The 23,441-nt window shown below is 34.2% G+C and overlaps 1 protein-coding gene across 2 annotated transcripts in view; it reads right to left on the reverse strand.

Annotated features, from left to right (window-relative positions):
• LOC118182863 (agrin-like) overlaps positions 1-23,441 on the reverse strand; it is a 1,858,472-nt gene that overhangs the window by 1,324,454 nt on the left and 510,577 nt on the right. For both annotated transcript variants that reach the window (XM_085810649.1, XM_085810648.1), the window contains exon 3: positions 504-716. In XM_085810649.1, the coding sequence (XP_085666775.1) occupies positions 504-716 (213 nt within the window). The remainder of the gene's footprint in view (positions 1-503; positions 717-23,441) is intronic.

Consider the following 23,441-nt stretch of genomic DNA (forward strand, 5'->3'; position numbering starts at 1 on the left):
GTCTGAAGATCTGCTGTGACATGAAGTATGATTACAAGACAATCACAACTAAATTGATTGTAGCTAGTAGGATTATCAGTATAGTTTGATAAAGTAGCAATAACTATAAAATGCAGTTATGTGTTACAAATGAAGCATACTTTTCATCTGAGATTCAGTAGCTTTGGATTTTATCACTTCCAGCATTGAAGGCTGAGTCAAATGCCTTCATTTAGTTTTGTTCACAGTCTTATATCAACTGTTCAAATTCTTTAGTGTTTCCTTTTCAGCACTTATTACTACAAATTATTTTTACTTTTCCTATACTAATGAATATTGCGAGAAAGAATTCGAGTCAATTGAAATATTTATGCCGATAACATACATTTATAATTTTTAACATCTCAGACTTCATGTCTTTTATTCACTGTAATTTTAACAAAATAATTTACACGTAAAATATAAATATTCTACGTGCTGTAAATGTGTATTGAATCTCATGTACATGATTAAAATTTACTTACCACACTGTCCTTGATGGTGTATAAATATCCTTCTTTGCTGGGAACAAGCAGCCATCTGCAACTGGCAGTCACTGGAATATGTTACGCTATCACTTCCACATACTGGAGCAAAAACGTCTGGACATGTTTCTTCACATCGGCAATAAGCTTGCTGGGTAGTCTGATCGACTAAACATAGAGCTCCAAATGCACAGTACATTTTTTCGCAAGTTTCTGAAATAAATATAAAGTCTTTAGTATTATGTCTTCTTGCATATAAGTAAGTACATAAATACAGGAAAACTGATAATATAATTTTATTTTATTGGTTATATTACTTGTAGACAGTTAGTATTGCAATGGCTTGAAAAGATTGTTCATTTTTTCATTGTAATATTATGGTACGTTGTTACACCGAAATAAATTTTAATCTCTAAGACTTGTTTGTATCTGCGGACATATTTTCTCTAGGTAGGTTGAAATACTTAATGATTCTACTTCGTGACTTTTTATATATATTGCATAATAAAAGTAACATATGTTGGTCACAATATTTCTGTTACATCGGATAATGGTTGCAAAACAAACAAGACCAGCTTGAATTACCAAAGTGACACAGTGTACTGACGTTTCTGGTTTCCCCATTCGTGTGCGCCCTATCACAGTCTTACTTCCGGATGGCGAGCATATATTGTTTTTTCCTTGAGCACGCCTCATTACTACCTCTCCCTTCTCACTCTCCCATTCCTGAAAAGCCCTATATCGAAGTCACACTATGTTATGTTACAGTACGCCACCTGGCTGAAGCAACCAATGTTGCTCGGCTTCACGTACAGTAAAAAAGAAATCATTTATGATTACAGGGTTTTCACGATCTTAATTAGATAGTGAATTTTCTCTTATTTTGGTTGAAAGTGAAATGTGAAATGTTTTAGCAGGCTCAAATAAAAGTTTAGAACTCACATGACGCCATGTAATGGTTTTAGTAAGAATTGATGCTTGATTTTTTTATGAGTTACGTCTTTTTTCGAAGAGGAGCTTTTGGAAAATCACCATCCACGTTGGCTGATTTCTTCACAGTTTTCGAAAAATTAAAAAAAAAAAAAAAACTGGTAAAGAACGAACTTGAATTCTGTTTCAGAGGCTCTACACTGTTTTAGAAAGATTTATACTCTTTTAAAGAATAAACGACACTATGTAATGGTTTTAGTAAGAATGTAGAGACATTAGGTATATTTTTGGAAGCAAGAGAGATGAAAAATTAGCAATCGCCTTCGCCGAGAATCGAACCACGGACTTATGAAATACCGGCCCAGCGTGCAGAACCACTACACCACGAAGGCACTTTAGGAAGGAAAGAATATTTTCTTTATACAAGAAATACCTTATATACTTCCCTTTTAAAGGGCAACTGTTTTTTTAGGGTCTCAATCGCCAAATCCTGGGTGAGGAGAATCATCATCCAACACCCTTTTAGCTCGGGAGCCACTGTAGAAGAATTGTATTACTCTTTATCTGCTTTGGGAACGTGTTCTGAACGGGAACGGGGAGTTTACTCAAGCTATGTTCAAATATGTGTGGAATGGACGAGACATGCAGGAAGGGATTACTTTACCCTTTATTTGCCCACGATATTACAGGTTCTCCCTCACTTCGGAATACAAAGAGCAATCACTTGTGGTCTGAACGTAAAAATATAAAATCTACTAACTAACTAAAAAAATGAGTTAACTTCGAGTACTTTGCACAATTGACTAACGCTAAGAATGGCCTTTTAAATTATTACGTATGTAGTACGCAAACTGCCGAAACTACAATACGTTTTCAATGTCAAGAGGACTAAATCTCTGGCCTTAAAGGCGGACAGCAGCTGAATGAAAAACTCGTGCGGAAGGTAGCGACAAGGCGGCTCACTTCTAACTATCTAACTCTGGTCTTGGCGAAAAGCCACAACTTAAATACTTGGTCGTTAGGAAGTACAATTTGCATAAACATATTGACGCGTTTATTCTGGCCGGAAGTGATGATAGTAAAGTTTTAAAATAAAATAAACGTTAGTAAAACTTAAGATCCTTACAAGAACTGACAGAGGGAACGCAAGAACTCTAATGTGAACCCATCTCTGATGTAATTTTAAAATTGAACTGTGCAGAAATATTAATATTTATTTTTTGTCAAAAATTACAAATTCCTTTCATAGCATGTACTATGTCTTCCAATGATATTTGCAACGCAACAACGGCCACGTGAACCTAAGATGGGCGACGTGAGAGCAATGTGCTCCCATAAGCACTCTGAGTGTGGACTCCGTGGTGTGATTTTTTCAAATTTGATGTTGACGGTAACCTACTTCTTGTTTTGAAAGAAGAGTGCGCAGAATTTCATCAAGGATAGGTATAAAACAGTGCATTTATATGAGTTACACAGACAATCTTATTTATACGTGGATGATTTCAACCAAACCAACTAGTGTAATTTCGAAAGCCCAGTTAGTGATTATTAGTAATTGAAATGGATCTGCATATATTGCTTTTAAATCTCTTAGTTTGTTAATTAATGATATAATATATTTAAAAGAAAATTAAATATATTAGCTTTGCTGAACAACGAAAATTGCCTCAGGGAACAGAAACTATTTTAGTTTCGGCAGGTGCAACACATTTATTTTAAATTACTGAGTTTGTTTATTAAATGTAAAAGAATATTGTGAGTGACAACACACTTCTTTTCTAGCACTGAGTTTTCTGATTAATATTAAAACATGAATATCTTGCTCTTTACAACGCAACGCAAATATTCGCAACGCAATAAAATATAAATATTCATCACGTCGGTAATTCACATCGGTAAATATTCGCAACGCAAATATTTACCGATGAATGATGACACACATTCTTGCAGCATTATATTATAGATATAATTAATTCTATTTAGAATTAAGAACAATTGCTTATTTTAAATTGATTTGAAATCACCTCATCTTAACCTTTTAACATTCATTTTTATTTTCTCCAGAAAAGCATCGCAGTTCAGTAATATTTTGTAACTGAAAGTAATTTGAATTTTGCTTGATTTGAAAACGAGTACGTAATTTGTTTTTGTGAAAAAGGTATTCAGAAGCGATGAAAATATTATTAAAATCTTTAGAGTACTTAAGCATACTTAAGCGAGTAGCAGACGCTTAAGTACATTTCACTAGCACAAATTTAAAACGCACGCGAATTACACTCGGACGGATTACACTAGCAAATCTAAGTTACCAGCATCAAATCTTAGTTACCACTATCACTCATAAATAAGTGAGTGTCCCTCATTTATGAGTGACAGTGACTCAATAATTCTATAGTAAATTATATGACACAAATAAAATTGACAGAAAATCATAATTTCAAATATTATATTTATTTCCATCATTATTTTAAATTAAATATATCCAAATAATATAAGAAACGGTAATGTTTTCTGGAAAATTTCATGATTTGTATGAATTTATTACTTTTTCAGTGAAACTAAAAACCTTTCATTTTTTTAAACGTCTAAAATGCTCGTTTATTTTATGCTTATAAAATAAACTTCTGTTTCTCTAATTTTAAGTATACCATTTTTGATTGCATTTAAAATGCTAATTTTTTAGATTTGCTTTATGAAAATCTTATGTATAGCTATAAATTAGAATGAAAACATTATTAACAAGCACTTAAGTACTCAAGCGTAATATATTTCGGTAAATTATATGCCGTAAATTATATCAGTATTGGCTACGACATATTAAAAGTTCTTACAAGAATTTACGATGTACGAAGCGGAAAGAAAATTAGCTGCATAAGCGAACAGGAAGAGTCTGACCACGCTTTTCGGATTCATAATAAAAAAAATTTAAGAAGTTGTTAATTTATTAGAAGCTGTTGAAACAATAAATCAACAAAATTTATTTTTAAATAATAAAATACGTTTACAATTAAAGCAGATTGAGTTTAGTATGGTAAACGAAGCGTTCAAAATCTAATAAACAGAAAGCAAGCACCAATCATTTTATGCTTTAAACGCATTCATTTAATTAAATATAAATTATCGGCGACTCTTAGACATTTGTGGAATGCTTATGATGTTTAAAATTCTGCATTGCACTTAATTGTGCAGGTATCTTTTAAAAGCGAGTATTCTAGATAAATTTCAACTCAAAATCTCTCAGATTTCTGAAGCACTTTGAATTACCCAAGTAGCAGCGGACATCACATAACCTCTACATAAGGATGCGTATATACAATTATGCGTGGGGTGCGGTGTAGATCTACCTCCTCGTGGTGCACCCTGTAAACGCTTTGCGGCTAAGTGATCTACAATTTTGGCATGCAGACTTCCTAATCGTTCTCCAGAGGGTACCTGGCCATTGTGGACTTTGGGGGAATGAACAAGCGGACTTACTTGCAAAAAGAGGTGCCAGCTTACTAAAACATCCTAATACAGCCATTTCATATTGGAGGATTAACCTTTTTTTAAAACGTTTATTTCCATCTAATATCTTACAAGATCTTCAGATTCGTACAACATTAAAAAGTTAGAAAATGATAAGTCCTTCTCTTATTCCCGATAGTCCAAGACGCAATGCGAATGCGGTTTTCCGTCTGTGTACACAACATGATTGCCTTGTCGCCCACCTGAACCGCATAACCTATTTGCTCACTTTGTAATTCTGGAAAAGGAATGGACAGAGAACATATGCTTCGAAGTGAGGTTCTTCGTGGTCTTACAGAAGAGTCGAGGTAATGAGGGACAAGAGCGCTCCTTAGGCAGTGACTTCTGTCTTTTTGTTCTTAGTCCTATTGTTTGTTCCTCCGTTTGTAAGATTTTAGTTCTTTGTAAATTTTTGCTTAGCGATTGTCAGTAGAAAAAGGGATGCGTCGACCTTAACAACGCAAGTATTTCCGTTATATAACAGGGATACGTGGCAGTTTCAATGAGGTGACTTAAACTCCTTTATTTAAAACGCAACGTATCCCGACTATGTTCAACGACGATAAAGTTTCCTCTGTCTGGCTATAGAGTGAATCTTTTAGTTGGGTATGAGATAAATCTATTTAGCGATACAGCAATAAAGGAGATGCTTCTACGATACATTCCTCAAAGTTACAGCGATTTTCAAATCAAAATATTCTTTGAATTTTGAAATAGGGTAAACCTTTCTCTGCTAATGTTGGCTAATCCTTTGTTTTCTTTGTGCTTTCAAGAAAGGAAATTTTCACGAATTTTTGCACAGAATAATTTTAAATTTCGGCACTTTTTATCATATACACATTAAATACTGATATAGAATTTGTTTCTGAATGTGACTGTTAAAATTGAGCAATGACACGAAAATTTAGTGGCCTTACACAAAATGATATTTTCAAACATCAAACTATATTCACAAAAATTATATTCAGGACGAACCTGAAAATGAATACTGTAATCCCGAAGATAATAATGAATGCAATGGATAAGAGATGAGAAGCGACCAGCGCTAGTTGTACAAGTGATAAAATCTAAAAGAAAACATTTTAACCTGTAGTTAAGTTGTGATAAGTGTGCATCATCTCAAAACAGCATAACCTCAACCTACAAATATGAAACTTACTACATACTAACTATTAACTTTATCACAGTTTTATCAGAACATAAGACTAACTATGAGATAAATAAAATTTAGCAGACATATGAACTGTGACCTTTTATGAGTAATGAACTATGTATGAATTTCGAACTATTTATGAATAGTGAACTAATATTACATTTTAACATATAATCAAAATCCTATATTATTTATCATGTATATAACCAAAATTTTGTATTTAACTTTTCATTTGTATTCTACATTTTGCATTCCACATTCTATGTAAATATCATCACAGTTTCTGTTCACCCAGTGGTCTCCTGTCTCCTATCGTAAATGTGGTATATTCAGATGCATAATAATACGTAAAATTTCTTTTTGAAAGTTCTTTTGAATCTGATTTTGAATTTATAACATAATCAGTGAACGCAGAATGTTCTTAGTCAGTAGGCTTTGATTTATTCTTACTCAAAAGCATAGACCAAAACTTGTTAGTTACTAATCTGTGTTCTAGAATAAAAAGTAATTTTTGTTCGATTTCGTTAAAATATTTTCTGATTTGGATAGCATAAAATTTTAATTTCTTTGAAAAAAAAGTTTTAAAGTCTCTTTAAAATCATTTTAATTTTAATACAGGGTGATCAGCGAATAAGCCCTGATTTCAAAATTAAATATCTCTACAACAAAGATCGATAGAATTATTCGGTAAACTGTACGTTCATTAGCAAAACTGTAAAAATGATGTACAAAATTTCAGAAAATTTAGTTACGAAATCGTTAACAGATGGCGCTCTGCGCTGAAAACTCTTTCTCTGAAAGGGGTAAAAAAAAGACTAAAGTGAAACAGCCTTTGCAATCAAAATACATATTTTTCCAAAATGTTCACCGTTCGCAACAATGAGGTGGCGTAAACGAACAATGAAATTTGACATCACGTCTTGCAATGTCTCAACGTAAATGGAATCACATGCAACACCAATCAACGATTCGAGCTCATCTAGAGTAGCGGAATTGTTTCGATAGACAGTGTCTTTCAATGCGCCCCACAGAAAGAAGTCACAAGGACTCAGATCGGGAGAATATGGAGGCCAAGCTAATTTCAGTAAATTGCGAATAATCTAACGCAATTACTCTATTTCCAAAGTATTCATGAAGAAAGCGAAAAACTTTATCTGTTCGATGTGGTCAAGCCCCATCCTGCATGAACCAGTCGATCCTCAAACGCTAGTTGAGTGCTGACAAATTGTTCCGAAATTGTAACGTAACGTTCAGTACTTACCGTTTCTCGTACAAAGAATGGTCCGAAAATGCCTCTGGCGCATACCGCAGCCCATGCAGTAACTTTAGGCGAATGTAGTGCTTTCTCTTCACATAAATGAGGATTTTCGGTACCCTCAAACCTCCAGTTTTGTTTATTAATGACTCCATTCAAATGAAAATGTGCCTCATCTGTGAACCAGATGCAGCTCAAATCAAATCTGTCGTTGTCGACCATTGTTAGAGTCTGATTCGCAAAGTCAACCCTTTGTTGCACAGTTTTCATGGGTATGGACTGATGACTTTGGATTTTGTATGGAAACAGCCGTAGGCTATTTTTTAATATTTTTTGCGTGCTCATGTACCTGTCTTTTGATGCCATCAAACCTGTCTTCTGATGACATCCGTCGGATGCTTTTCCTAGGATTTTACTGAACAATTCCAGAAACGTTGGCTGCAATTTCAGGAGTGATTACAGTTTGCCTAGGCCCAACATTTCCCTTTCGACCATCAGCCACGCTGCCAGTCCGTTCAAATTTCGCGAAGAGCATGCGAATGATTTTCGCATCGGGTCCAACTGGAACATTGAATCGGTTTTGAAAACTGCGACGTGTTGCCGTAGGACTGTGTTCTAATCGGTGAAATCCAGAACCAAAAAAACACGTTGTTCAATGGAATACATTACTTGACTTTCTAGGCCAACCTCTTTTCACTAGCCAACAGTCGTACTGATCACTCTCGAATTCAAAGCACATTTTTAAAGGCTATTGATAGGGCATTGCGATTAGAGCGCCATCTGTTAACGATTTTCGTAACTAAATTTTCTAAACTTTTGTACAGCATTTTTACAGTTTTGCTAATCAAAGTACAATTTACCGCATAATTCTATCGATCTTTGTTGTAGAGATATTTACTTTTGAAATCAGGGCTTATTCGCTGATCACCCTGTATCTGTAAGAGTACCTTTTTATCCATAGGAAATACGTTCCAAACCGTTCATTACTTTGATGGACGAATGTTAATTATTTTCATTCAGCATATTTTATGCTTTACATTTCTGTTAACAATAGTTTTTTAATGTTGATATGCCAGATGCTATGTTTTATTAGTGTCAACTTATGTAAATTTTTAGTATTTATCAGATATTAGATCACTTCTTTCCGTTATTGAGTATCAAAATGTGATCCTCTTATTCTATTAAGTTCCTATTAGTTTTATCCTCCTAAAAAGGCTTTTCTTAATTGCGGGAAACAGTAGGCATTTTTTTGTATTTATCCTTTCGTAATGTCGCACATTTTGTAGAACATTTTTAAAGGAAATTATTTCATCAAAAACGCTTGATAATCTTCATCAATTTCATAAGGCGATGTTTAATTATTCAAACACTACTCAACAGTATTAAGGCTCAATATTTGAGAGGAATTATAAACCAAAACCATTAATATAAGATACGTAGGTCACTCTGAAACTTTTCAGATAAGCACAGACGATAAGTGGCATAAAACAATAACTGCTAAATTGTAAAACTGCTAAAAATAAATGAGCTGTTTTAGCCTATATGAACTATTTTTTAAAATTCAAGGTCTTTCAAATATGAAAAAATTAAGGCATAGGAATTTCACAATTAAAATCTTAAAAATCTTCAGTGATTAGAGGCGAACCTACCGTGTACTCATAACATAGGATTCCTAGCCATCCGTCACCACTCTATTGTAACTTAGGGCCAAGATCCAGACAGACCAGCAATTACTGCTTATTCATAGTATTTGTTTTGCGAATAGGGTTTTGGCTATTAAACAATATGACTATTCGGCTAAGATGTCCGGCTAAGCAGTCGTGCCCTGTACCCAGTCTGAAATTAGCCATAGTCTCTCTATGTGGCTTGCCGCGGAACTCATTCTAGACTTTTCTGATATTCTCCCAGAGTTTACGCTTTGACTTAATTGATAGTTCTCTAGTGTAAGTGGACATAAGATTTCCTTCAATACATCTTCTAAGAGATTTCAAAGGAATAGAATTCTGTTTATTAAATAAATCTGTACCCTTCTTTACCAAGAGATCTACTTTCTCATTACCGTCAGTATTTACGTGGGATGGTATACACTGAAATTCTAATGTTTTAACGTTCCTATTTAGTTTCCTGATAACTTCTTTTATTTTTTATATAGGAGAAGGTTCAGAGGGATGTTGAAGAGCTATTGCCTCTATGGCCAACTTAGAATCAAAAAGAAAGATAGCCTATGAAAAAACTCAATTCTAGACGTTAGACTAAAATTAGACATAGTCAAAAAGAGCTCATGAACTTCTGCATCAAAATTCAAAATATATTGACCAACTGAAGCATACTGTGACACGTGTATACTGTTACATTTCTAAAGTCATACGTGCCCCATAGTTCTGAGAAATTAGTAACAGTTAGAGGCTATGACTGCTCGCTTCCGAAAGTTGCTTCGGAAAACTGGGCCACCTCTGTGACATTCACTGGGGCACAATGTAGCATTACTAATGTCGCACGTGCCTCCTGTGTAGTGCTACATGAGTAGCAGTTAGAGGCTATGGCTGCACCCTTTCGAGTGGCTTCGGCGACGTGAATCATTTACAAATTAATTATAGAACACAGAAATCTGTATGTTGAGAAATGACGATTTGGTCCACTCATACATGATTCTTAATCAGAAATGATACAGTTTCTCCGAATTTGTTTTTTGTTTAGATTTTATATCATAGTTTTACATTTTCACTATTCGTCAGATAAATTAATGGGGCACCCATCCTCTTTAATTAAGCATTGCATTATCTGCTAACTTTGTTGAAAAAGTTGCCTGAAGCATTTTTCGCCGTACGCTTTAGCATATACTAACTACATCTGTGTACATAAATGAATGCATACTACTATCTAAATTCAGAACATAGGGCCCCATGAAGCCACTATGGCGTATATATCTACCGAAGTGATATTAATAATTTAATAACATTACGAATCATCACTATAACTTGTATCTGAATATGGCTTGAATAATATATTGCGATACTCAATCACAGTAACTGATTTGATTTGAATACCAGTATTGAAACTGTTCATCAAAGTGAAATGGTTCTTGATACGTCTAAACTACAAATCTGATGAGCAGGTAGTTGCAGCGTAACTCTGCAAATGTTCAGTTTCTGTTACAAATACGCTGCAGTATATATAACAGCATTCATTTAATTAAGAAACTATTGAATTTGGTTTAATAAAAGTGGTTTTAAAATTAAGCCAAAGGTAATTTTAACGTGGAATATAAAATGATCATATTACCGTAGCTGTTTTAAAAAACACAGCATTCCAAAAAGCTAAACGAAATTATAAAATGTGTATTTCAATATTTTAGGTTTATTTAAATAATTTCAAAATAAATTGTGCACGCCTTAAAACAGGACTTCTTAAACAATGTTCAGTCGCGACCCCTTTTTATCACTGAGATTTTTTTCTCGACCCCAGGACCCCATAATATTTACGAAAATTTTGTGGGACCCCATAAGCATTGCGCAAATCCACCACACCTGAGTGAAACTGTCCATTCTTTCACTTGAACTGAAATATACTATTGAAGTTTTAGGTCACTAACCTTAATTTCTAATTTTAAGACATAGAACAATTTTATATAAATGAAATGGCAGCGTCACGTGCAAAAGCAAGGAAAATAAACGTTTATGTTTATATTATAAAACAATGAGTCGAAATGTTTTTGTTTTTTCTTTATCTATATTGTCTTATCTTTATCTATTTTCAGATACATTGTGTAAAAATATTTGGCAATTGTAAAATTATTGTAATAAGAATTATCAGAACTGCTAAAATTTTTGGCGAACCCCTGCTGGGGGTCGTGACCCACAGTTTAAGAAACTCTGTTTTAAAGCATTCTCGTTTATTCCACGTGTTTACAAAAATTAAAATCAATATAGTTCCAATTAAAAATTATGCATTTATATACTACTACTTCGATCGCAATTCGAAATTTGTTACAAAAATAATTTTTTATTAAGAACAGCAAATCTCATAATGCTATGCGGTAGTATGAGTCTAACAACACAGAGACAACTGTGAATTTCTAAAATTCGATGCTCTTACTTAATTATTATTTATTACGATGTAAAGTTCCATTACGTAAATCTAACAAGGTATTGTGATTTAGATGATTATGTGATTTATTGCTACTTTTTCTTTCCGTTTTCTACCAGAAAGCAAATCAGGTAACAAATATTGTTACGTTATTTTCTTCCTTCACGTACGTACGGGGTTCGTAGATTTGGAGTGAATAACGAACACACTTGATGAAGTATCGAAACACACTTTATTTAACCAATATTAATCAGGACAGCTCCAAAGACACTTTTTACTGTCGTCGAAGATGTACTATAGACACACTGGAACAATCAGCGACACAGCCTTCAGGCTATCAGGCTATCATGGTGAAGACAGCTTCAAGGCAAAGCACTAGATTACAACTCCCGACTCTTCTCGGTCGTTCTCGGAACTCCACGTACTCTCGAGACTCTCCACTCTACAACTCGAGATGCACTCGACGATACACTAGAGTACCGCTCCCGACTTCTCGTTTCAGTCGTTCCCGGAGCTGAACACACTCTCCCGATGATGCACTAACCGCGATATACTAAGAGACTCTTTCGGTGTCCTCGACCATCAACTCGGTACTCGTTGACCGACTGTCAATTCGATCGACTCCGCACGTTTCGTTCCAGAAGTTTCTCCATACGCATATGGCATATCGCCAGTTTTATCGCCAAATGGGCGATTTCGTAACAATATTTAAGATGATATTTTTGGATTGTAAAACAGCGCGTTTTTCTGCTCCTCGAAATCACGTCAGTAGGTTTGCTAGCTCAGCTAAGAATATTGTCTCGGCTTTGCATTACAATTACCGACATTTTAATTGTTCGGCTGGGGAAAATTTTGAGCCAATTCCGCGTTAATAAATTGTGCAGTCTTCGAATTCGAGTGTTTAGTTCGAATTTACCTGTTACTTTTAAGTTAAGCCACAAGTGTTTCCCTGACTTTTTTAGGCACGAGACATACATGGTATGTCGAAAATTCTGATTTCATGAAAAGGCTGTTCTCAGGTCTTTGGCGTTATCTCCAGACAAGCGATAATTCTCTCCGTGTCTGTTAGGAATTTGAATATTAATTTATGGTATCAAAGAATTCCAAACTCTGAATAAATTCTCCGACTAAGATTTGATAGCAGATGATCGGCGATCAAATCTTCACAAGTCATTTCAAGTAACTTAAAACATTCGCTTATCCTATCTGTTTCGAAATGTGCCAGATTATATGCTCTTCCCAAAATTCATAAAAGTGGTATTCCTTTCCGCCATATTGTATCATATTTAGGTACTGCCTCGTATCCCTTAGCTAAATATTTAGTTTCTAGATTTTCAACTCTACTAGACAAAAACATTTACACTATAAAAAATTCAATACAGTTTGTAAAAAAGGTTAAAAACACGTCTCCTAGAAATTTACTCATGGTTTTTTTTTGCTGTAAAATCATTATTCACAAATGTTCCAGTGGATGGTGCATCAAGATGTTTAGAAACTAGACTTCGCGAATTTCATTTCTCTTGCATCGAAATTGATGAGCTAATTTTTCTCACTCTGTTTGAAACAAACACATTTTGTTTTCCAAAATAAATATTACAAGCAAACTGAGGGATTAGCCATGGGAAGCCCCCCTCAATTCCATCCTGGCTGATATCTACATGCATTATTATGAAACAAAATTGTTTGAAACATTAAAATTCTCGCCATGGTTCCGCTACGTAGACGATACTTTTACCCTGTTTGAAGGTAATAAAGATGATTTAAATAAAGTTCTTTCAACAATGAATTCTATTGATCCTGCTATTCAGTTCACTTTTGAACTTGAGACTTGCAATTCTCTTCCGTTTCTCGACATTCTGGTCACACGTAACACATCCAACTTCAGTACTACGGTTTACCGTAAACCTTCATCGGTTTGCCTTCCACCACACTTTAAATCATGTCATCCGACTAAACAAATGTTAGCTTCATTTTATTCCTATATTTTCCGTGCTCTTCAAGTTTGCTCCTCCAAACCAACCCTTGATGAAGAACTAAATTATTTAAAAGCAATAGCTATTGACAGGGGCTTTTCACCCAACATTATTAATCAAGCAGTTAAAAAATTCTCATCTCAACACACTAAAAGGCACACTCTTGTTTTAGGAGATTATAAAAATTCTGTTGTCATTCCCTTCTTTCAATCAATTAGCAATAAAGTTGCACATATTTTTAGAAATTTAACTTATTCCCAATCGTTTATTCCCAATTATTCAATAAAATTCTGAGGTTCCATACTCAAGGACCCCATTCCGGATATGAATTCCTGGCGTATTTATAGGATTCCTTGCCAGTGTGGTTTAATTTACATTGCCCAAACTAAGAGAGCCTTAAAATTTCGCTTCAAGGAACATGAGGAATATGTTAGAAAAAAGGAAACAGAAGTTTTCTGTTGCCTAACATTGTTGGTCCGAAAATCACATTTTCAATTTTTCTGCTGCCAAAATTACTCAAAAAACATCTTCCATTGGAAAACTGGATTTTCCAGAGGCATTTCACATTCAAAAAAATCTTTCTGTTCTAGTTAACGATCCTAATTCCAATCCATCTTTGCCTTCGGCCTTTAAAGAAATTATGTTTTAGTTCTGGTTTCACCAAGAGATGGCGTCACTTGCTTATTCTTGTCCAGGCTTTCATATCTTATATAATCATTATTTCCTATCTTGTTTATTTTCGGTTTTGCAGCTGAGGATGATGGCTCGGTAAAACCATCGAAACTAGTCCTGTGAAAATTTTGAAAATATAACGCTGATTTTTGTTGTTTGACTTCTGAATTAACATCTGAAGTTATTATATTACGATTTTCCAGAAACGTTAAGACAGTAATTGACATTCGCCTACAGTAACAAACATGATAACAAGAAATGCAAAAATTTAAAGTAGAAAATCATAGTTAGATAAATAACAGACATATATAATAGAAAACACAGGTAAATGAACAATAAGGATCAACACTCTTCAGGATCTGCACGCTATTGAAATGAACCAGTTACACAAGTATATAGTCATGAAAGAATCAAGTCTGTTCTCTAGAGTGCAAATATAACATTAAATTAACATACTTTATGTTACATAATCCAGTACTAAATGTTTTGTCGAAAGCAAAGTATTGTACAGTTCATGCAAGATTTAAGTCATATGACTCAGAGGTACTGGAAACGTTAAATGTACAAGTGACAAATGAGAATCAGATAGTGGCTGCAGTGAAAACCCTCCATGCTCTTCTAATTCGGGGAATGGATTTTTTAAAAACAACGAGGGGTAAAAATTTATTTTTAGGAAGCCACGATACAGCTGCACATGAATAAAGTGGAAGAGAAAGAAATGCAACCTCTGGCCTTAGACTTCAAAGATGTGAAGCCAGAAAAAAAGATAATGCTGGAACATTTGGAACCCATTATGCTCCAGTCGCTCTCCCGCACGGGCAAAGTAAATTTCTTATTATTGACATTAAATTCTGTTTGGAAAATATGCATTCATGACGCTGATATAAAATTTTATTGCGTTGTAGCTATCTGGAATTTTTGAAAATAGCTCAACGGAGCTCTTTAAGGCTAGCGGTAAAGAATTCTCGCAATAAACCGGCCCAGGTTCGGTTCGCGCTTATGAGATGTGGCACGTCTCACTGGCGTTAATAGATGGCGACGCGAGCAAACTACTACCGAGGCTTTATCGAACGACATAATCGCTACAGAGTTAAAGCCTATGTCGGATTTTCTAGTAATGCGAAGGCCGGCTCTTTGGCCAAACGGGCAGTTTTATAGGCTAAATTACCAATCGCTGAGATTCCTGATTTGAAACGCTTGGCTCTAAATAGAATGTAGAGATACTATATTGAAAAAGGGAAAGATCTGTGAAATAGTTCGAAAGGATAAGGGACTTTATTGCATGCAGTAAAATCTCAAGCAAAATGCATACTATTAATGATGTAGATTTTGATCAGGTTTCTCACTGGTCACGAAAGAATTCTATATTATTTCCATACTTTCATTTAAAATTAATTATTTCTGTTTACACTTTACGGTGAGAGGAAATGTTGAACACTGCGTGGTGGACGTTCCTCTGACAGCCTTTATTAGAAATGATTTCAAGTTACACAATTTTAGCGTTTAAATGATGTTTTTAATTTTTTTAAGTAATTTGCTAGAGCTGTTATTAAATCCATCAATGTAAATAGGGAATTGGTCGGTGCTCTAAGTTAAGGTTTTTAGTGATGCTCTTGTTTTGTGCTTCTGTGCGTTTTTTATTCGTATTTGTGTGTTTATCTAATGTCCGTGTTTCCTTATTTTTCTAGTAGCTTATTAGCACTTCCAGTAGATGCTTTATTGTTGTGCTGTATGTCTGACGAGCTGGTTGGACGTGTATTTGTTGGCTCTTTTATTTTGGTTTTATTAACCTTTCGCTTAGTCGGGACTCTTAGCTTGGTTTCCCTGGGGCGGAGGGATAGTTAAATCTATTTTATTCTCTGTGGTAGACCGATGACATTGTGTTTTGGGGGACTGTTGGATCGCTGGTTGTCCTCGTATGTGGGAAAGCGGGGTCGCCTTTCACTGATCATGGGGCCGGAGTGCCCTCCGAGTCATTGTCAGGATTAACTCAAGTGCTAAACCACAGCGTAGACACAGAAAATCCTACTCCTCCTTTCGAGCAAAATTCTAGCACTATGATAAGTTTAAAGAAGAAATAATTTAAAAACACATCCAAGAAATATTAAATAATAAATTTATAATTCCCATAAGTAGCCCTTAACCTATCCCGGTAGTACTATGTAGAATGAAGAATAATGTCCCAGCGACGGACCAGAAAGCACGGCATTTTGCAATCGATTATCGAAAATTAATAATATAACTAAATATCCAGTTTGTCCATTGTCCATAATTGAAGAAAAATTAAGTCAACGCAATACATAACCTCGTTAGATTCCATCTCTGGGTATTTTCAAACATATGTGAAATCACAGGATGTGCCAGAAACCGTCCTTATTTTCAAATCAGTCTTCTATGTTTTCCTCGGAATACCGTATGGCTTATGCGGAACACCCGCCAAAGTTCAAAACGCCAGTCCTACAAAAATTTACGTTTATTTATCTAGACAATATAGTTGTAACCAGCAAGGCTATAGACGAACATAATCGAGATTTACGCGAAATGTCTTCGCTTTTAAAATGATTAAAAATAAATGCGTCCAAATCCAAATTTGAGATCAAAGAACTCCGTTACTTCGGCTATAATATACCTCAGAAAAGAATTGAAACCGAAGATTCCAAAATAATTGGAAAACAATTACCCTCCACAGAAGAAGTTAGCCTCAGTTTTGAATTTGTTAAAGTTAGCCTCATTTTTGCGTTTGTTAATGTTAGCCTCATTTTTTAATGATCTTATTATATCACTTTTATCAAGGATTTGCCCTTTTAAATTATTCGTAGTTAAACTTAAAACGAAATATCCGTTGTTAAACTTGAAACAGGTTTCCTTGGTCGGCCGAAGCAAACACAGTTTTCGGCCGAAGCCGAAGCAAGGTCGGCCGAAGCAAACACATAAAATTAAATACTGCAACGAACCAAAGGCCAATATTAAAATTCTTTGACACCAACAAGACATTAGAAATCTCTGCAGATGCATCAGATTTCATGGTAAGAACCGTGCTTATGCAAGACGAGCAGCCAATGGAATATTTTAGTGTGACACTTAAACAAAGAAAATAAATGGGCACAGAAAAGGAAATGTTAGCAGTTTTTTTGGGCTGCGCAGAAATTTCCAGTTTGCTTTGGAAAATCAGCAGTACATATTTACAGAGATCATGTTGCTGTTGTCCATTTGTACTCAGGGAAGAATTTATACACCGCGACTTATAAATTGACAATTATTGCTGCGTTAAAACAGACCCTAAATTTAAAACTATTTACACTTATTTTTAAATCTTATATTTAAACTTATTTATATTTTATCCTGATTATTTTGAACTTCAGGATATAAAGGCTATCGGAACAAAGGATCAAATTACACAATTATTGACAATTATTTGTTTAATTCAAAATCCCAGAAATTTGCAGATTAAGTATTTTTCAGAAATTGCATGATGCATCAGTTTCAGATTAAATCTGAATAAAAAAGACAGCGTGAAGCTGTTTATGTTCTACAGCTACAAATACTTGTTCGTAAATAATATAACAATATTATTTACGAACCATTTTTTCGTAATTTTAGGCAGACTCTGAATGTGAAATGTAATTTGAAATGTTGCAATTTCTAACAAGGAAATTTGACTTAGAAGTTATATGAAAGATTAAGATAAACTGTATTTGTATCGAATTGAAAGATGAAATAAAGATATGCTTATGTTTCACGGAGCATGATTACGAGAACGAGATGTTCTTTATTTATGGGAACGAAATGTTATGAACAAAGGGTTTATATACATATTATATTGTTAATATGTATTGGCTGCTCTGTATAACGTTCGAGTTGATTGTATGTCAAACTGTATATTTTTGTTTATTAATAAATATATTTGATCAAGGAAAGTCTGGGGTAATTTGGCTGTTCTTTAAATTAATTTATTCGAATAGTTCCAATAAATCCTGCATATGCCCTTATAGGTCAGGCAGGCTGGAATACCTGTCTTACACTAGTTTACTTTGGTGACTAGGTATAAAACTAACTGTGTGTAAAACCATGTTAACTATGGGCAAAAGCAAAGCTGATGTGTGCAAGAAATATTTAAGTGCTAGATAGCATGTTATAATAAAGCAAGTTAAAGTAACGCTAGACTTATGAATGCGTGTTGTAAGTTAGGCTTTCCAGCCAACACTAAAGTTAACGAAAATTTTAAATCATAGTAGATTAGGACTAGTTTGAATTTGAGGTGTGCGTTGAAGTCTAGTGTGTCTAGCTTATCAACATGTAGGATTTCGTATATATGTTTTCGCTCAGGAGAAGTTCAAAATATTTGTGCAAAGTCAAACGCTTGTATATTTCAGTACATTGCTGGATAGCAGACGGAGGGTGAAAAATTAATTTTAGAATAAATGCGGAGTGTGTTAATTCTGATAAAATTTAACTGACAACGAAAATTTATGAAATAATTAAAAGTATGGTCCTGAAGTGTTTTTCCTTCCAGATGCCTAAAAGAAGAATAAATACTACTACGAAAGAAACAAAATTTTTTAAAATGTCTTCAAATATTTGTCCGTTAAATCGCCTGTAAAAATTTAATTTATGCTTTCATTTATAAATTTCTTGCTTATAAAACGTTGGTTCTTGTTTAGGCTTAGAATTTGTCGCGATTACCTGTAGTCTGTTGGGGAACACTGTAACGTTCCACTGTGCTATTCTATTAAGTAATAATGATTTAGAACTTTGCTGACCCTTCTTGTTACCAGAATGCGAATCAGATTAAAGGTATTTAAAGTGAGGTTTTGGATTGTATGACAGATCGTCTTTCTGCCTCAAGGTCACGTTACGTTTATTCGTTAGCTCAGATAAGATTGTAGGTTTCGGCTTTGCATTATAATTTCTTATATTTGAATTGGTACGCCAGTGAGAAGTTTGAGCCAACTTGGCGTTAAATAAATTGTGCAGTCTTCTTATGCTATATTTATTTTACGTTGAATTTGCCTGTTACGTTTATGTTAACTAGCCACAAATAGTTGGCTACGAGACGTGCATTTCATTTTCAAGATTCTTATTTGATAAAAAAGTTATTTTGTAACCTTCTCAGCTGTTTGTCGTTATCTTCAAACAAGTGTTAACGCTTTTCAAGTCTTTTAGGAGTTTGGATACTAGTTTATCTTATCGAACAACATCAAACTTTGTAAGGTTACACAGTAACATCATGCCTTATATAAATTTATAGTCAAAACCGTTATTTATATTTCAACATTAACAGATTTGAAAATAATTTGATTTATAAACCCTAAGATAAAAAAAAAAAAAAAAAAAAAAAAAAAAAAAAAAAAAAAAAAAACATGATAAATTCTTTTTGTGAGTATGGAAAAGTTAATAGATACAAATGACTGGGAAAATGAAACATGGGAAAACTAATGAAGGTAATAAAGATATCCTTAATTTTTAAAAATTTCGTTTTTAACATAAATAAAAAAGGAAATAGAGTTAATTAAAATATACTATCCCGATACTTTTACCCAGTTACTCTTGTCAAAAGAAATATTTTTTTTTTATTTCACTATAAAGTATTACAATATCAGAAAAAATTGTCACTCATATTATAAACATTAATTCATTACAGGGTGTCTGTAAAAAATATTTTAAACACATATGCTCTAAGTAATATATAAAAGGCTCTGCTTTTTTTCTTATCTGTTGCAGTAGGAAAAAATAGCTATTTTTTGTTACTTTAAAGAGGAGGTGCTCTCAGACATTAAGGCAAGATGCATATTAGTTAAAAAAAAGGCGGCATATTAAATTTCGTAATTTGTGTTGGGTAACAACGAAAGCAATGCTGTGCTGCAGTAAAAATTGAATTAAAAACCAACATAATTTGCACGTTTTTTAATATTAAACATAAAAATTCGGCATAAAACTATAACGGCATAAAGTATAAACTGATTAAACTTAAAAATATATTTTTGTAACATTTTAAAAATGATTTTGCTAATAGAATACCCCATTAACTATGCAGTGTTAGGTTACTATTAAATGTTAGGTTAGATTTCATGTTTGCAGAAATCTGCATTTCCATTGTGATTTCTAGGTATTTCTTAGGAATTTTAAGGTTTCGTATTTCAAAAAATAATTTCTTTAGCCTACAGAAGTGCAAAGTGCTTAGTTAGCGCAGCAGTTGGTGAGTTTTAATGCTGCAAAATGCTCTCATACTCTTATCTCACGCAGTTGAATCTAGGGTGTATAGATTTATACGGAGTTAGAATGTTCGCGATGATGATGAATGATATGTTGTGTATCTACGAACTTCTTGGAGTTTGATGTAACATTCGAGTAATAGAAAATAGCAAATCGTATGAAGTTATGGAGTAGTGCATACTGTTATGGAGTACTCGTATACTGCACATTTTATTAGCAGTATATTCTTATACTATTATAGCAGTATATTCAATTGCCTATAAAATTTAACATAAGGGTGCTTTAGCAAATCGGTTACAAAATTTCAGGACAGATGGACTACACCTAGATGGTGGAAAAACACATAACAATGCATGGTCAGACACGATTTCCTGGCGCGGTAGTGACGATTCAATATACAAGAAAGGAAGGACGCGAAGAGAATGACAATATAATGCTTATTATGCTTGGTAGAGCGGTGACCAAGGAATAAGAGCAAAAACAAACGATCGTCATAAAAGAATGTGTTCGAATTCTATCCTCAGCATGGAATCGGCAGAGTGGTCCGATACACTGACCAGCAAGATTGCCAGGTACGAACCATCTGTTAGAAGTGCTCAGGAATGTGTTGCACGCGTCGTGGTTGCTGCTGGGTAGTCCGGAATATGCCCGCTATTTTCCAGAACATCAGATCTTTCATAGTGTTTCGTGTTGTCACTCTCGTGTCAGAAAAGCCTTTTTCAGTCATGCATTGCTATGTGATTTTCCATTGTCTAGGTTTTCTCTATCTCTTCTGAAAATTTTTAACTGATATCTCTATCTCTCCTGAAATTTTGCAAACGATCATCCTATGTAAAAGTGACTGCAGTGAGGGAAGAGTGAAAGTTGCGGGAGCACAAATGATTTTGTTAATTATCAGTGAGGAGTACGATTTAGACATGACATTATGTATGGTGCGACACTTAAATGTTGTTTTGTAAGAACTTCATTCGTGGCAACATTTTCGACTAGGTGTTCTTTACATATGAATAACTATTTCGTCGAAATTGATATGTCTTTTGTGTAAAATAACCCTGTATTTACTTCTGAAAATCCGAATCTACATACCGCGCCTCCTCTACATCTTACAAGTCAGATATGTCTTGCCATGGCGACAAATTATCGGACTCTGCTCTTTCAAAAGCCATGGGTGCCAAAGCCTTTTAACATAATGTCTGGCAGTATTATTATCCAAACTATGCCATTCCAAGAGAATGAGCATCTCTCCTGGATACAGCAAAATAATGCGAAATAGCGTACAGCTGATGCCATCATGAAGATAATGAAAATTTCTTCTGTGATACAGTCTTATCTGAAGTCTATCACCATCGAGATTCACTCTAGCCAGTCTTGTTAAATTTCTTAGACACGCTTGAAGCAAGCTATGTTCATGAAGGATACGCACACCTTCATATAATTAAGATATGCTATTGGTACTATACGGAATATAATAACAGCATTACTATACCGAACACGATGAAACATGCAGAAAAATACATTGAACTGCAGACAATATTTACAATTTATGCCATAGTTAAAGTACGTCTAATGAATATCTACAACTTTAAAGAATTCTCCTTTTCCTTACAGTCTGCCTTAAGATAAATGGTATAAATAAAGGCATGTGCAGCTGGCAAACGGGAGGTCCTGAGTTAATAGCTCAGCAAAAGCATTGATGTCTTTCACGTTTTCTTTTCCGAAATAAACTTAATGGCTGTACACATTTACTTTTTCTACGAATGAGCCACTTTTTACTTGAGCAATTTTTATTTGATATTACTTAAAAATTATTTGCTCCTAAAATTCTGCACCATATTCATTACTAATTAATTATAATGTCGCAAACCGAAGAGAAATAAACATGGTTTTAGACATATTTCACCCTAAAATAATGTTTATTCAAGTCTAAAAATATTGTTTATGCTTTATAGTTTTGAAATGTTTTAACGGTTATTAAATTTGTCTGAGTGCGGCGAGTGAATCAGAATCTATAAAATTTTGAGGATGAAATAAAATATAAATCTCATACGAATGAAACGTTCTTCAGAAAAGAGTTTGAATTTTCCCAAGCGGTTAGATTATCTAATATTGATTTTGGTATTATTTAAATTTTACTCACTAATTTCAGTTTCTTTTGTCTTTCCTAAATCCTTCAATTTCCAAATAACTGACAGGAATAAAGTTCCAAGTATAGAATTCATGATTACATTATTTTACCCGTCGGCAGATCAATTTGAGAATTTATTTTACTCCTCTTTATTCTTCTAATCGGTTTATTTCGAGTCATAATCGTAAAGCAAACCAGCCAGCAATGCGAGTCCGAATCAAAGAGGGACCTTTAATGAAATTTCATTTTCATCTTTCGCTGTGGCGTCAAAATTCTAAAATAATCTTTCCGCTTTCCTGGGTCCTGCTGCACTAATGGGAAAGACATCAAATTATAATAATTGCACGTGAGCAGAGATAACGCAGTGGAATGGAATTATCTCTAACTCTCGTTTTCTCTCAGTGAAGGTGACAACAAAGACTGTCCTTTGTTCCTCCGATATCGCTTCTGTTCCGCCTCGTCGCCGGACCAGTAATCGCGCTTGACAAGGTCCTGTTATGATGAACTGTAATCAGCAACATCGATATTTTTATAATTACACTTCGGGATGGTTTGTCAGACTTCTCTCTTCTCCGTGTCTCCCTAGATGGATTTTATCGCGAAGGAAAATTATTTTATCTTTGACACTTTCAGGAAAGGTGTCTCGGCCATAACATCCATTTCTCACTACCTTCAAGGAATAATCGAAATATAGAGAAATTGAATATTTTGAATGGCTCATCGACGTAATTCAATTTTATAAGGCTAAGATAATAATCAGAGCAAACTTTCTTCTTCCTTACAGTCAATACCACTTATACATTCGTCTCAAGACCAAGATAATTCTAGCAGTAGATGCTTCAAAGTAGTTAAATTGATAATAGCAAAAGAATCTGAGAATAATAAATTGAAAAGGTTTCACATTTTCTGTTAATGCCTTTTTATGTAAAGTAACACCTCAAGGATTATAAATGGCCTTTTAATGAAAATTAACATCACTGAGAGCGCACTTTGCGTTTTAGGCACCTGAGTCAAATACTCATTAAAC

Source organism: Stegodyphus dumicola, chromosome 2, assembly GCF_044657685.1.
Source record: "Stegodyphus dumicola isolate Sdum_Otavi_A_Nest chromosome 2, ASM4465768v1".
NCBI lineage: Eukaryota > Metazoa > Arthropoda > Arachnida > Araneae > Eresidae > Stegodyphus > Stegodyphus dumicola.